Genomic DNA, 14,916 nt, shown 5'->3' on the forward strand with positions numbered 1-14,916 from the left:
TCTATCCGATGCGTCGCAGCTCCAACCCCCTCGCTCTAGGAGCTCAAAACAGAGCTTACTGGGGGGGGGGGGGAGAGCCTGCTTTTGATGCCTGCCGGATCCCATGTCCTCAAAATGCTTGATTTGAGGTTTTTCCTGGGGGTCCGCTGTGCTGGAGCGGTTTTTCCCGACTTTGATGTACTGAGGTCTCCTCCGACGAAGAGACCTCCTACTGTGATGGCGCGCGCGATCAACCGGAAGGACAAGAAGCTTTTCTTATCTGCATCTGTAAGTTCACAATCAAGGCGTTAAAGAAGTACCCTTCCCCAGTTACACAAGCAAATCCCCTCCATAAACTCTGGATGCACACCTGTGTCCTGACAAAAACACGTGTATACTAATGAAATCAGCCAGACAGCTCCGTGGCTGGTGCGTGGTGATTTTTGCTACTTCCCAACTTTTTAAAAACAACACATTTTTACAATCTCTCGCCCCCCCCCCCAAAAAAAACACACACGGAAAGGTGGTAACCTTCAATGCAGGGAATCTTGCATTGAAAAGCAGGATTCAAAATGCAGAAGCATCTTGACGTTATTCTAAGTTTAAAAAGGATTCAAGTCAGAAAGACTTTGTACATGCTCGGACTCTTATTTACCGCGCAATATTCTGGTGGGGGGAATTATGGAGGAAAACAATTATAACAACTAGTCCTCTATAAAACACTGTTATCGCTGTTTCTAACATGATTACTGTATAAGTGACGAGGACACAATGACGAACTCGTAAGACAAAAACAAGCCCCTGCCGCCCATAAATTAAAAAAACTGCTTTCCACATCTCTATGGCAACAACTCGTCGCCAGAGCAGCCATGTTGAATCCCATTGAATCCTGCGAGAGAGTAACACACACTTTCTCCATTCCTTCCTCTTCCCTGCTCTTGATAGTCACCATGGCAACCAAAAGACGCTGTTCTTGGCCTAGCTGCCTTGAGGCAGCTTTTAGGACTGGCTTTCCAAGGGTTCCTCAGGTAAGGTTTGCTGTCAGGTGAGAGAGGGGCAACTGCGGGAAGGCAGGAAGAGATGTTGAAGAGGAGAGCCCCCCCCCATACGTTGCAATGAGTTGCATTCCTTTCCTTTGCCCTAAGGGGGAAAGCAGCCACACGCCCTGCAAAGCATTCTGGGAGAGCAGCACATGGTACGAATCCATCCCTCCCATCACATTTAGTTTGGATCTCAAATGTATCCCTCATGGCAGGACCTGATGCGAGCCACAAAAGCCATTTTTCTCTTCTCCCCAACTATCAGCACAGGACTTGGGGAGGGAGAGGGGACCCCACTCTTGGTTATTGGTTTTGATGATTTGCATAAATAAGTGCTGTAAATAAATTTGCACAATTAAATGCAATCATTACTTGTATAAATAAATGACAATTTTATTTAAAATTGCTCAGGGCACTGGCACCCAGATAGGTAAATAATGATAATGATAATGATAATGATAATGATAATGATAATGATAATAAATTATTTATACCCCACCCTCCCCAGCCAAGACCAGGCTCAGGGCGGCTAACAACCAATAATAAAAACAAGTTGATTAAAATACAATTTAAAAAACAGATTAAAATACAACATTAAAACATTAATGGCAGATAATGGGGAGGGAGTCCACAGTTGCAAATAAGACTGCAGCTATAATATCATAAAACCCCACTGAAATACACTGGCATTTACTGCTGATATATGAGTCAGTTCGAGGTGCGATGCAATTACAAAAAAGTCTTGTTCACAGCAGTTTCTTCCCCACTCGCCATTCCCAACATCACTCAAGGAATGACACCAAACCATTCAATTCTTTCTTTCTTTCTCTTTCACTGCATGATATTCTTGTAAAGAAGCTGGTAAAATGCGGTCTTGACTATGCTACCACTCAGTGGATTTGTAACTGGCTGACTGACCGAACCCAAAGGGTGCTCATCAATGGTTCCTCTTCATCCTGGAGAAGAGTGACTAGTGGGGTGCCACAGGGTTCTGTCTTGGGCCCGGTCTTATTCAACATCTTTATCAACGACTTGGATGATGGACTCAAGGGCATCCTGATCAAATTTGCAGATGACACCAAACTGGGAGGGGTGGCTAACACCCCAGAGGACAGGATCACACTTCAAAACGACCTTGACAGATTAGAGAACTGGGCCAAAACAAACAAGATGAATTTTAACAGGGAGAAATGTAAAGTATTGCACTTGGGCAAAAAAAATGAGAGGCACAAATGCAAGATGGGTGACACCTGGCTTGAGAGCAGTACATGTGAAAAGGATCTAGGAGTCTTGGTTGACCGCAAACTTGACATGAGCCAACAGTGTGACGCGGCAGCTAAAAAAGCCAATGCAATTCTGGGCTGCATCAATAGGAGTATAGCATCTAGATCAAGGGAAGTAATAGTGCCACTGTATTCTGCTCTGGTCAGACCTCACCTGGAGTACTGTGTCCAGTTCTGGGCACCACAGTTCAAGAAGGACACTGACAAACTGGAACGTGTCCAGAGGAGGGCAACCAAAATGGTCAAAGGCCTGGAAACGATGCCTTATGAGGAACGGCTAAGGGAGCTGGGCATGTTTAGCCTGGAGAAGAGGAGGTTAAGGGGTGATATGATAGCCATGTTCAAATATATAAAAGGATGTCACATAGAGGAGGGAGAAAGGTTGTTTTCTGCTGCTCCAGAGAAGCGGACACGGAGCAATGGATCCAAACTACAAGAAAGAAGATTCCACCTAAACATTAGGAAGAACTTCCTGACAGTAAGAGCTGTTCGACAGTGGAATTTGCTGCCAAGGAGTGTGATGGAGTCTCCTTCTTTGGAGGTCTTTAAGCAGAGGCTTGACAACCATATGTCAGGAGTGCTCTGATGGTGTTTCCTGCTTGGCAGGGGGTTGGACTCGATGGCCCTTGTGGTCTCTTCCAACTCTATGATTCTATGATTTTTCTTTTTCTCAGCTAACCCAAGAAAAAGTTCAGCTGCAAACCAATCAAGCACCTAGGAAAAGTCTGCAACATGACTCTAGTGAGGGTGTCCCATGTCATTCCCCAATGGGAAAGTCTACAGACAGATATTTGATGATGAGGTACGGCAATGACAGAAGCTAGAAGACCTGGTTTTTTTTTGGGGGGGTAGCATCACTTGAAGCAGGGATGGGGAACCTCAGGTACAGAACTCTTCCCGGGCTACACATCCTCTCCCTAGGCCACACCCCTATCCAGCTTTGGTTAGTAGATCTGCAGATTAGTAGAACTGCAGGTTCTAGTAAAACACAGACACACACATAGAGACACAGTAGATCCTGCAAGCCTTCGGTCTGCCCACCACTAGACTTAAACTCCGGCAGAGGCAGTTGCAAAGTTGGGTTAGAGCAGTCTTTGAAAACCTAGTGCTCTCCAGGTAATTTTTTAAAAAAATAATATTTATTAACATTTTAAAGACTACAAAAGAAAGAAAAAGAATTAAACAAAACAATACAATACAATACAAAAACAAAAACACCACACAACACCAACACCAAAATATTAACTTAACAAAACCAAACAAACACAATTTAAAACACATCTAATACTTTCAGTATCTTAACTTTCCTTCACTTGTTTCATCGACCTCCTCACACCTCCCTTTTTGTATTCCACTTTAATTAACTGTTTCAGCAATTCCTTTCCATCTTCCTCTGTTTTCTGGTTTTTTTAAAAAAATATTTATTAGAATTTTCCAAAGTGATACATTGAAAAAAAAAAAAGAAAGAAACAACCAAAATACATAATACAAAAAATACAAAAACAGAAAAAATAAAAACACATAAAATTTCCATTTACTTATTTTCTTTTAACTTATTTTCCGGACCTCCTCAAACCTCCCTTTCTTATATTCCAATTCAAATTATTAGTTCAGCAAATCCTCACCATTAGTTTTTGCTTATTTCAAAACCTTATTTTCCATATCTCTTAGGGCATTACAGCTGGAAACCACTTAATTTCTATCCAACATCATTCTAACATTCCTTAATTTTACAATATTTCTGCAAATAGTCTTTAAACTTCTTCCAATCTTCTTCCGCCAACTCTGTTCCCTGGTCTCGGATTCTGCCGGTCATTTCTGCCAGTCCCATGTAGTCTATCATCTTCATCTGCCATTCTTCCAGCGTGGGTAGATCCTGTGTCTTCCAATATTTTGCAATAAGTATTTTTGCTGCTGTTGTCGCATACATAAAAAAAGTTCTATCCTTCTTTAACACCAATTGGCCAACCATGCCCAGGAGAAAGGCCTCTGGTTTCTTCAAGAAGGTATATTTAAATACCTTTTTCATTTCATTATAAATCATTTCCCAGAAAGCCTTGATCCTTGGGCACGTCCACCAAAGGTGAAAGAATGTACCTTCAACCTCTTTACATTTCCAACATTTATTATCGGGCAAATGGTAAATTTTTGCAAGCTTGACTGGGGTCATGTACCACCTGTAAATCATTTTCATAATATTCTCTCTTAAGGCATTACATGCCGTAAATTTCATACCGGTGGTCCATAACTGTTCCCAGTCAGCAAACATAATATTATGTCCAACATCTTGTGCCCATTTAATCATAGCAGATTTAACTGTTTCATCTTGAGTATTCCATTTCAGCAGCAAGTTATACATCTTTGACAACACCTTGGTTTTAGGTTCTAACAGTTCTGTTTCTAATTTCGATTTTTCCACCTGGAATCCAATTTTCTTGTCCAATTTGTAAGCCTCCATTATCTGATAATAATGAAGCCAGTCTTGCACTTTGTTTTTTAGTTTCTCAAAACTCTGCAATTTCAATTTATCTCCCTCCTGTTCCAAAATTTCCCAATATTTTGGCCATTTGGACTCCATGTTGAGTCTTTTAAAAGCTTTCGCTTCCATTGGTGACAACCACCTTGGGGTTTTATTTGCCAATAAATCTTTGTATCTTATCCAAACATTCAACAATGCTTTCCTGACAATATGATTTTTAAATGCTTTATGTACCTTAACCTTGTTAAGGTTTTTTCTAACACTCATTAATTTTACAATATTTTTATGAATAGTCTTTAAACTTTTTCCCATCTTCTTCCACCAACTCTTCTCCCTGGTCCCGGATTCTGCCAGTCATATCCGCCAATTCCATATAGTCCATCAACCTGGTGATCTTCTGTCCGATGCTCTTAACTCTTTTCCAAGTCCCTTCTGCGAGTCTTCTTCATATTTATACATGAACTTTACTTTGTCTTCCACTGATCTTATTTTTATTTTTCTTCCTTTGAGGTTAAAGAGTAGATCTCGAGGAAACTCCCACCTAAAGATGATTTTATTCCTTCTCGACAGGGCAACCAAATCTCCGTAGTTAAATCTAAGATCCCAAAAGTATTTCAGGACGTCTTTCAAAATTTCCACTCTTGACTGTTGTTCTTCTGGTAGTTCCAACAGTCTCTTATTTTGTTCTTCTCTTTTTTCCCTCCTCTTCCAAGTCCAAAGGCCCTCACAGTTTTAATCTCTTCTTGACCCAAGTCCCGGTCCCAAAAATCATCAAATTCCTGTGTGGGGAAATCTATCAAACTTTCCTTCTCGAGTTCAGGTAGGGCTCTGATCCTCAAAATCTGATTTTCTTTAGATTCAATCATAGCAGGCATCAACTTATGGTCATCAAATTGCATCTGTAAGGCTGGGACTCTCTCTCTCTCCAATTGTGTTACTTTAGGTTCAACGGCAGTAACTTTCTCGCTAGCCTTCTCCGCAGTTTGCCATGTCAAAGTAGATTCCTGTATCAATTTCTGAATAGTGTCTGTATTGGTGTTCACTTTTTGTCCCAAATTATCGATTTTGGTAGTTACCACATCCACCTTTTTGTGAAGCTGTTCCAGTGAGTCACTTATCTTACATAATAAAACCACTAAGGCCTCTTCTGTCGACATTCTCAACCGATTCAAGGTCCCCAGAATCTCACAGCTTTTTTATCTTGCAGCTGGAAATTCCCCCAGCTCAACTCTTATAACAGTTTCAAGGGCTTCCTCTAGAGGGAAACAGTTTCTATTTGTATTAGTCCTTTTAAACTCAATTCAAACAATAAAGTTAGTTTCAATTTTCTGTTACTTTTACTCCTTTTTAAGCGCAGACGGAGACAGTGGAAACAATGTATTCCTTATTTAACTAACTGTCAGTGAACGTTCTAATCACGATCAATAAGCATTCCAGAACACGTCAGTCCTGTTGGCAGCCCGTTTCCAGGATCGGAGTGGTGGTATTTTAACTCTGTTTGCTCTCTCCTGCAGGTATACTCAGTCCAAAACTTTCCCCCCTCTTCTCCTGCCACCAAGGGGGGTTTAGTATTTTTTACCGATGGAAATTTAGTCCTTTACAATAGGCTTTCCGAGGCTTCAGCTTGCATCCTCATTGCTTCAATCTATTTACAAAAGGGGAAGGTGGGCTTCCTGTTTTAGACCTCCCTGTTTCGGCACCAAATTAAGACGTTTAAAAATCCAATTCTCCGTTCTACTCATGGGTAGTTGCTTTAAGATCAAATTGTCCACAGGAAAAAGTCAGCGCTCTCCGGCAACAGCTATGCGGCTTCGCTCCGTGGAAGAAGCAGTCAATTCGAAGCACCGCGTCGCTCACCCCACGTTGCTCCGGATCCCCGAAACCAGGTTTCCCCGTGAGTAGGGGAGGCGCAAAAGGTGCCAGCCAAATCCCACGTTCACAGGCTTCACCCGCCTGTGATTTTTAGTGGGTCTCCGCCTTTGCCGTGGTGGCCAGACCCGAATTTCCACGAAGTAAATTCCTCCCGATCAGAGGAATTCCGCCATTACCGGAGGCGCTAACCCGGAGGTCGCTCTCCAGGTGTTTTGGACTAAAGTTCTCATCAGTCCTAGCCAGCACAGGGTGAAGGCTGCGTAAGATTTGTGTCCTAATTATTTGTGGGATATCTTGCATAGGATCACTTGGGGAGTATCTTGTTCATTATGGTCTGTATCAACCATTTTCAGATAATACCCTCAGACCCATGTGAAAGCATCTGGAGAGACTTCAAGTCCATAAACTTGTTCTAAGTAATGGTTCTAATTTCATGCTGCTATTAGACTTTTCCCAAGAAATGACAGGCTACCTGCTATTGTTGTAGTTCATTGTATTTTAAATTACATGTAAAAGCAATAAAACATATTCTAAAAGAAGAAGAAGACTTAACACATTTAAGCTTTTAGGGTGTGAAACAGGGCTGTGTTCTCACCCAAACTCTCTGTGGCATATTCTTCTCCCTGCTGGTCTCATGAATTCAGCTTGACTGAAGACAGTGTATACTTTCATTCGAGGAGCGACAGGGTTTGTTCAACCTGACACATCTCTGTACCAAGGCAAAAATGTGGCGAGTCCTTATCTGAGAGATGTTTGCAGATGACACAGCCTTGACAGTTCTCTCCAAGGAAGCTCCACAAAGACACATCAACTCTTTTGTCCAAGCCTGCATGGAATTTGGCCATACCACCAGTCTGATGAAGACCAACATCCTGGGTGAGAACGCCCCCAGCACTCCACGCATCAGCACTGGTGACCACACACTTGAGGTGGTAGGCGATTTTGTTTACCCGGGCTCCACCATAACCAGCAACCTTTCCATTAATGCTGAGCTGGACAAGCATATTGGCAAGGCAGCTTTGGCAATGGCTTGCCTCTCCAAAGGGTATGGGAGAATGTGATGCTAACATCTACAGTGGTACCTCTGGATATGAATGGGATCCGTTCCAGAGTCCCATTCACATCCTGAAGCAAACGCAACCCGCGTCTGTGCATGTGTGGGTCGCGATTTGCCATTTCTATGCATGCGTGTGACGTCATTTTGACCGTCTGAGCATGTGCGAGTGGCGAAACCTGGAAGTAACGTGTTCCGTTACTTCCGGGTCGCCGCAGAGCGCAACCCTAAAGTGCTCAACCTGAAGCAACTTCAACCCGAGGTATGACTGTAATACCAAGATGAAGGTCGTCTACCAGGTTTGCGTGTTGAGCACGCTGCTATTGCACACTGTGTGTTGACTTGTGCACAACTTACAACTGCCAGGAGCAGCGCCTCAACGCCTCTCACATGTGCTGCATCAGGAAGATTCTGGGCATCACATGGCAAGACAGAGTTTCAAACAAAGATGTGCTCTCCCAGGCCTGCAATCCCAGCATGTTCACACTCCTGTCTCAGCAACATCTACACTGGCTTGGTCATGTCCACAGAATGGAAGATGGAAGAATCCCCAAGGACAGTGGTGTCCAAACTTTTTTCAAAGAGAGCCAGATTTGGGAGACTTCCGGTTTGGGTCGCGGACAGTGAGGAAGCGCAGAGAGCCCCGCTTGGGTTTTCTGAACATCGTGGAGGCTTGGGGGAGACGCAAAGGCTCTGCGCACCCCAAAAATCCCAAGGGGGAGACCCTTGGGGGATAGGCTGCCCAGCAGCGTGGGAGCGGATTCGCCGTCTTTTCGGGTCGTTTCCAGGAGAGAGGACGCGAGGACGACGGGACCGTGAGCGCAATTTGGGAGAGCACCGACTCCACGATGCGATGCCTCTAGCTTCAGTTGAAAAAAGCGATGAGCTTCCATAAAGATAAGAATGGATTCCCCAGTGTTTTTAGCTCCCTTTTAAAGTGAAAACTTTGGTTTGAAGCTGGGAGGATCCTGGATGTTTTTGGATTTTTTGTTTGGAGTCCACCCGGTGGAGGATTTAAAATGGCGCAGATACAAAGTCGCAGGAATGAGGAAGGAAGTCTTTGTTAGTCTGACTGAGTGAGTACAAATTGAAAACCCGCAGCAATAGAGCTGAGGAAACTTTATGGTGATACTGCAAAACCATAAGCAACAACGAGGATGCCAATTGAAAGTTTATGTTTTGTTTAGTTTTTAGTTAACCTCGCCTATGCTGTTTATGCCGTTTTCCCTGCCTTCCTCCTGGTTTCAGAAGCGGAGGTTGAGTTAATTGGTGGGCATAGACCTCTAAAAAAAAAAAGAGACTTACTTTCTGGATTTCTCAATAAAGAGGCGCATACATCTGCACGCATATTCGCCCCCTTCCTCCTGCTTTATTTCACTACGTTTGGATCTGGACTATGTTGGACCTGGATTACCGAGTTCACTAACCACCCCTTCCAGTATAGACTGTCAAGTTCATACCAACCCCCCTCTCACTGTGTTTTGGGTGTTTGGACGTTGCGGTTGTTCTGTGTGGGACTCTTTTTTATCAGAGCCGTGGTAATACGAATAATAATATGTGGGACTTTTTTTTTTTTTATCCAAGCCGTGCCGATACGAGTAGTGCGTCGCCAAGATCCAGCCACGGATTGATAACTTCTCCACCCCCGTGTACGCAGGACTGAACTGATTTAGATAATAGAAGTAGTGAGACTTAAGTGAGAGAGATCCCTTTGGCGGAGCAGCGTTCCCGGGTTCCCCTCCGGTGAAGTTTTTTCCTCCGGACTATTTTTTTTTTCCCTACCTTCTTCCCCTTCCCCCTCTCTCCTTATTAGATTTGGTGACAGTGCTGTTTATTTGATTATTGGAGCATTTAGATTTTGTTTACGAGTTGCTTCGGGGGGGTAGCTTAAGCTACTACTCGATAAGAAATTGGAGACCATAGTGACAACAACGGTATCTCCATTTCACCCTCTGACTCCTGTAGGTTTGCATGTATAATACTGGAAGTTTGTTTTGAGAGAGGGGAGGTACAGGTGAGGACCTCGGACTCAGAACCTGGTCCTCCCTCCAGGTGTGTCTGAAAATTGACTTGAAAATTGATTTGAAAACGATCTATTTGAAATTCGTTATAACCTTTATTGCTGACCTGGGGTCTTAAAGGAAAAAAGAAGGAGATTGTGAGCCCTTTAAGGGAGAGATCTGGTTATGATGGGGAGAGATGGGAAAAGAGGAGGAGGGACCCCAGGGGACAGGAAGTTATCAGGTCAAGAAGAAATTAAAGATCTAGATATTTTATGGGTAAAAATAAAGGAGGAATTTAAACAAAATGAATTATATATGGAAAGCAAACTGGGAGAAGTGCAGGAGATGATTGATAAAAAGATAGAAGGTGCAGTTGGAGAACTCTCAATCAAGATTCAAGATCTGTCTGCCAAATCTAAAATAATTGAGGAATCCAACAAAAAAATGCAGAGGGAGATGAGGGAACAGAAAAAAGAGTCAGTAAAGATGAAAGAGGAATTAAGAGAATTAAATAGAACGCAAGACAGGATCTGGGACAACTTAGCTATGGCAGAAATGCGACAAAAACAGCTCCATTTAAAATTTAGGGGAGTTGGTGAGGAAAGGAACGAGGACATAAAAGGGAAAATGACTAAGGAATTATCTAAGTGGCTGGGATTAAAGGAAGAAGAGATGGCTCTCTCTATAGAGAATGCATTCAGAATAAGGACGAGACCACAACATTTAAAATCAAATAAATTCCTGGGAGATTGTTTAGTGATTTTCAACTCATTAGAAATGAAAAATTTAATCTTAAAAACGAGCTACCAAAATAAATTAAGAATTGATGGCAAGCCCATTATTATCTACAAAGAAATACCAGTAAGACTGTTACGCAAAAGAGAAGGGTACAGACAAGTGGTAGGCGTTTTAAAAAGAAACGGTATTCAATATAGATGGGAGTTCCCTGAAGGGATCACCTTTTTCTATAAAGACAAAAAAATTAAGCTGATGGATACTCAGGAGGTGGAGAAGTTCTTAAGAAGATACGAGAGGGAGCTTGGTAAGGCAGAAAATAGGTTAAGGGCCAGGGAGGAAGACGAGGAGGGGGAGAGAGGGAGAGGGAGGGAGAGGGGGCTGGAGAAGGATGAGAAGGAAGATGAAGAAGAAAATGAAGAAGATGAAGCCGTGGTGGGAGAAGAGGCGGCAGAAGAGGAGGAGCTCCTAGGGAACAAAGGCTCTAGATTATAAGCTCGATAACCCGGCTAGAGAGTTACTAATAGTTAAAAGTTAAACAATAGCCCCCACATTGAAATTTCTGTCCTGGAATGTGAATGGGCTGAATGAGAAACTTAAAAGGAATAAAATTGAGAAGACTTTGAAAAATAAGAATTATGACGTGATTTGTTTTCAAGAGACTCATATAGCTAAAAAACATAAACACATCTTGATAAACAAAAAATTGGGGGTGGAGGTAAATAAGGGGGTGGAGGTAATTCGGAGGTAAATAAGAAAAAAGGAGTAGCGGTTTATGTTAAAGGAAAGTGGGACCCCGTATTAATTTGTAAGGATGATGAGGGAAGAATATTGGGAATTCAACTTAACCATCGGGGGGGGGGGGGGGGAATCAATGTCGTAACGGTATATGCCCCGAATACAAACAGAGCCGATTTTTTTTGAGAAATTAGAACAAATTCTGCTAGAGCTAGAAGATCACAAATTAATCCTGCTTGGAGATATGAACGGTGTACCAGTACCGAATTTGGATAGAAGTGGAGGACTTCCGGTCAGCGCCAGCGATTAATGGAGGACTTTTCCCGGAGCTCCGGGAGAAGTCTGCTCCGCAGGTTTGGGTCCTGCTGCTACGGCGAAGCGGGGACCCTTAAAAATTACAGGTGGAGAAGCCTGTAAACAAGGAGGCTCGGCGGGTACCATTACGACCCCTCCAAACTGCGAAAGAGCCTTTTTAAAGGCTCCGGAACGGTGTCGGGGGGAGCGTGGTGCTGAGAGCCGCTACCCAGCCTGTGGAGCGAAGCCGCGTCGCCATTATCGGAGAGCGCCGATTTCTTCCGGCAAATTGATCCTGAAAGCATCTACTCGTGAGTAGGATTAAAAGCTTAAATTGGACTTCAAAGAGTAAAGAACTAAAGACTTAAATTGCTTGAAAGTTTAAAAGATTGGCCACCACGGGAAAGGTACAAAAAGGAAGTCTGCCTTACCGCATTGTAGTGAGAAGAAAGCAAAGAGACTATTAAACTGAAACCTTTGAGGAGTGCATTTGAATAACAAACCCATTGCCTTAAAGCAAGATACCCCCTCACTTAGCGGGCAGGAGCGGTGAGGGAGAACTCTCATTGAACTATTTAACCTGCATGAAAGGAAAGATTTAAATTTTATCCATTGTCTTTTGTATCCTGGGAACGGACTGCCCTGTAAGAAGGGAAAAAGAACTTTGAACTGTCAAAAGTGAGAGCCTTGAAATAACTGGGAAAGATACAGTGTTGAGGACTTTTACCTGGACTGTTACATATTTGTAACTATTTAAGAAAAAAGTGCTGGAACTGGGGACTTTTTCCCCTTTAAAGATACGGGGGGGGGGGGACTTTGAGACAATATATCTGTTGTAAGAACTGTGAACTGTGAATGCAAGTTGGGAATTCCCCCCCCCCCAGAGGAGACTTTGTTACATTGTGAGAAACAACTAAGCAACTAGAAGCTGAGCCACTGGAAATTTACTAGTAAAAACAAATCTAGGAGTGTGGGACTGACCTTGGCCTGGCTGATAGTGGCATGGCAGATGGCAAAGGAAAGATAGATCAGGCTCAGGAGAAAAACCTCAGATCCGGCAAAACTTACAGCACTACACAGCCAAGAAGGGCCTCAGTGGTAGGAGCAGCTGCGGCCTCACAAAAAAAACCTAAAGCTATGTCTGCAGAAGATGCTTTGGCGAAAGCTCTTGGAAAAATAAATGAATCTCTGGAATTTTTAACGAAACAAGGGACTGATACAAGTAAACAAGTAGCTGAGATCTCAAAAAAACTTGATCTGAATACTTCCAGCCTAAAAGAATTGGGAACTCAAGTTACTGCTAATGCTCAGAATATTGGGAGACTCCTAGAGGAATCAGCTACTACTCGAAAGATTGCTGAGGAGGCAAAGGAGATTGCAACTGAAGTTCAGGGAAAAATACCACCGGTTGTAAAGAAACTGGCGGACCATGATTTATCCTTTGCTATGATAGATCTTCAAAGGAGGGATCGTAACTTAAGATTAAGATTTGTCCCAGAAAGTGAACAGGATAACCTGGTGGACTTTATAACAAAAGAATTTTATGACTTTTGGCAAGAAGGCCTGCAGGGGGAGGAGGTTAAGATTGTGAGTGCATTCAGACTTGGAATAAGACAAAAAAAGAACAAGCCAAGAGATTGCTTGATTACTTTGGGATCAAAGGAGGAAAGAGATAAAATTTTAAATTTGCACTATCAAAATACACTGCAAATTGAGGATTCTTTCGTGGAGATCTTCAAAGATATCCCAAAGCCCATTCTAGATGCAAGAGAGGACTACAAAGATCTGGTTGTACTACTGAAAAAAAGCAGAATCTTCTTTAGGTGGGAATTCCCCCAAGGCCTATCTTTCAAATACAGAGGAAAGAAAGTTAGACTAAGGACACTGAGTGACAAAGATAAATTCTTGAGAGATCACGAAGAAGACTTAGTGAAGGAAGCAGAACTTGGAGAAGAGCCAACAATACCAGGAAAAGGAATATTGGACTTGGCAAATTTATCGTTTGGACTGCAGCCACCAACAGATGAAGAGCAACAATTGGGAGCAGTAGGAGGAGTAAGTAAATAATCCCATCATGGCCCTGCGACTATTGAGCTGGAACTGTAATGGACTGAATATTCCTCGGAAGAGGAAGAACGTTTTTCATATTCTACAGAAACAACAATTGGACTTGATTTGCCTGCAAGAGACACATGTGACAAGAACACATAGAAAACTACTTATTAATAAAAAATTAGGACATGAATTTATTTCATCTGACAGAGTGAAAAAAAGAGGAGTGGTTATATATGCAAAGGATAGACTGATGCCGAAACAAATATTTAAAGATGAACAAGGAAGATATCTGGCAATTGAAATTCAAGTACAAGGCCAGAAATTTTTGATTCTAGGAATATACGCACCAAATGAAGGCAAATCCTAATTCTTTAAAAAGTTGCATGAGATTTTGCTGGATTACATGGATTCAAATATAATTTTGATGGGAGATATGAATGGAGTTGTCTCTACAAACATGGATAAAGCACAAAGACAAGTAATTTCTAAAGACGGAAGGCTACCAAAAACCTTTTTTGAGATGACTGACAATATGGACTTAGTTGATATTTGGAGATTAAAAAATCCTCTTGAAAGAGAAGGAACCTTCTTTTCTGAAGCCAAAATGACCTGGACTAGAATCGACCAAATATGGGTTACTAGAGGACTGGCATCGCAGATAAAAAAAGTGGAAATCTGCCCAAAGACTTGCTCTGACCATAATGCCGTGAAGATGGAGATGAATCAAACAACAGCTGGTACCTTCAGATGGAGGATGAATGACTCATTGTTGAGAGATAAAGAATTTTGTAAAAAGGCCCAAAAAACACTAAGAGACTATTTTGAAATTAACATGAGGACTAATGTGGAAAAAAGAGTAATCTGGGACGCAAGCAAAGCAGAACCAGCAGGGGGAGAGAGAGAGTTCCCACAGAAACTCAGTCGGAGGGATGGCTCCAAGATACTTCCAGTGAGAACAGCGGAGAGGTTTCAGGACCTCCGCTGGGGACGCCTACTCCGCGTAGGAAACTGTCACGCAGAGAATCCAGAAGGAGAGTTTCCGTTAAGGAACTCTTATGTTGGCGCAAATTCCGGAAACGCCCACTGACGGATTCTGCCAGCGATTGAGGTAGCCATGCACCCATGGCTCCGCGGACTGGGAGAGTTTAGAAACTGATTGCATGAGTTGAGAGCTCAACCATTTACGCACAAGCAGCCCCCTTAACCCATAACAGCAATCCGTCAGTCTTCGACGCTGCGTGTGCGAAAGAGAGGCATCATGAGCAACCCAACTGGAGACGGAGCAGCGGGAGGAGCTGGAGCGGGACCAACTCTGGAGGAGAGAAACAGAGCGTTGGAACACCAGCTGACACTGCTAACGGCGCGTCTCGAGGAGAGGAGAGCT

The 14,916-nt window shown here is 42.9% G+C and overlaps 1 protein-coding gene across 1 annotated transcript in view; it reads left to right on the forward strand.

Moving 5' to 3' along the window:
* Nucleotides 1-958: 958 nt before the first annotated feature.
* Nucleotides 959-14,916, forward strand: part of LOC309333174 (coiled-coil domain-containing protein 180-like) — a gene marked incomplete at its 3' end in the record, with an annotated part of 122,519 nt that continues 108,561 nt past the window's right edge. The window contains exons 1-2 of the mRNA XM_081846574.1: nucleotides 959-1,007; nucleotides 2,977-3,104. Coding sequence (XP_081702700.1) covers nucleotides 3,057-3,104 — 48 coding nt within the window. The 5' untranslated portion in view covers nucleotides 959-1,007; nucleotides 2,977-3,056. The remainder of the gene's footprint in view (nucleotides 1,008-2,976; nucleotides 3,105-14,916) is intronic.

The sequence above is a fragment of the Podarcis erhardii genome, assembly GCF_964252035.2.
Source record: "Podarcis erhardii genome assembly, chromosome: W".
Lineage (NCBI taxonomy): Eukaryota > Metazoa > Chordata > Lepidosauria > Squamata > Lacertidae > Podarcis > Podarcis erhardii.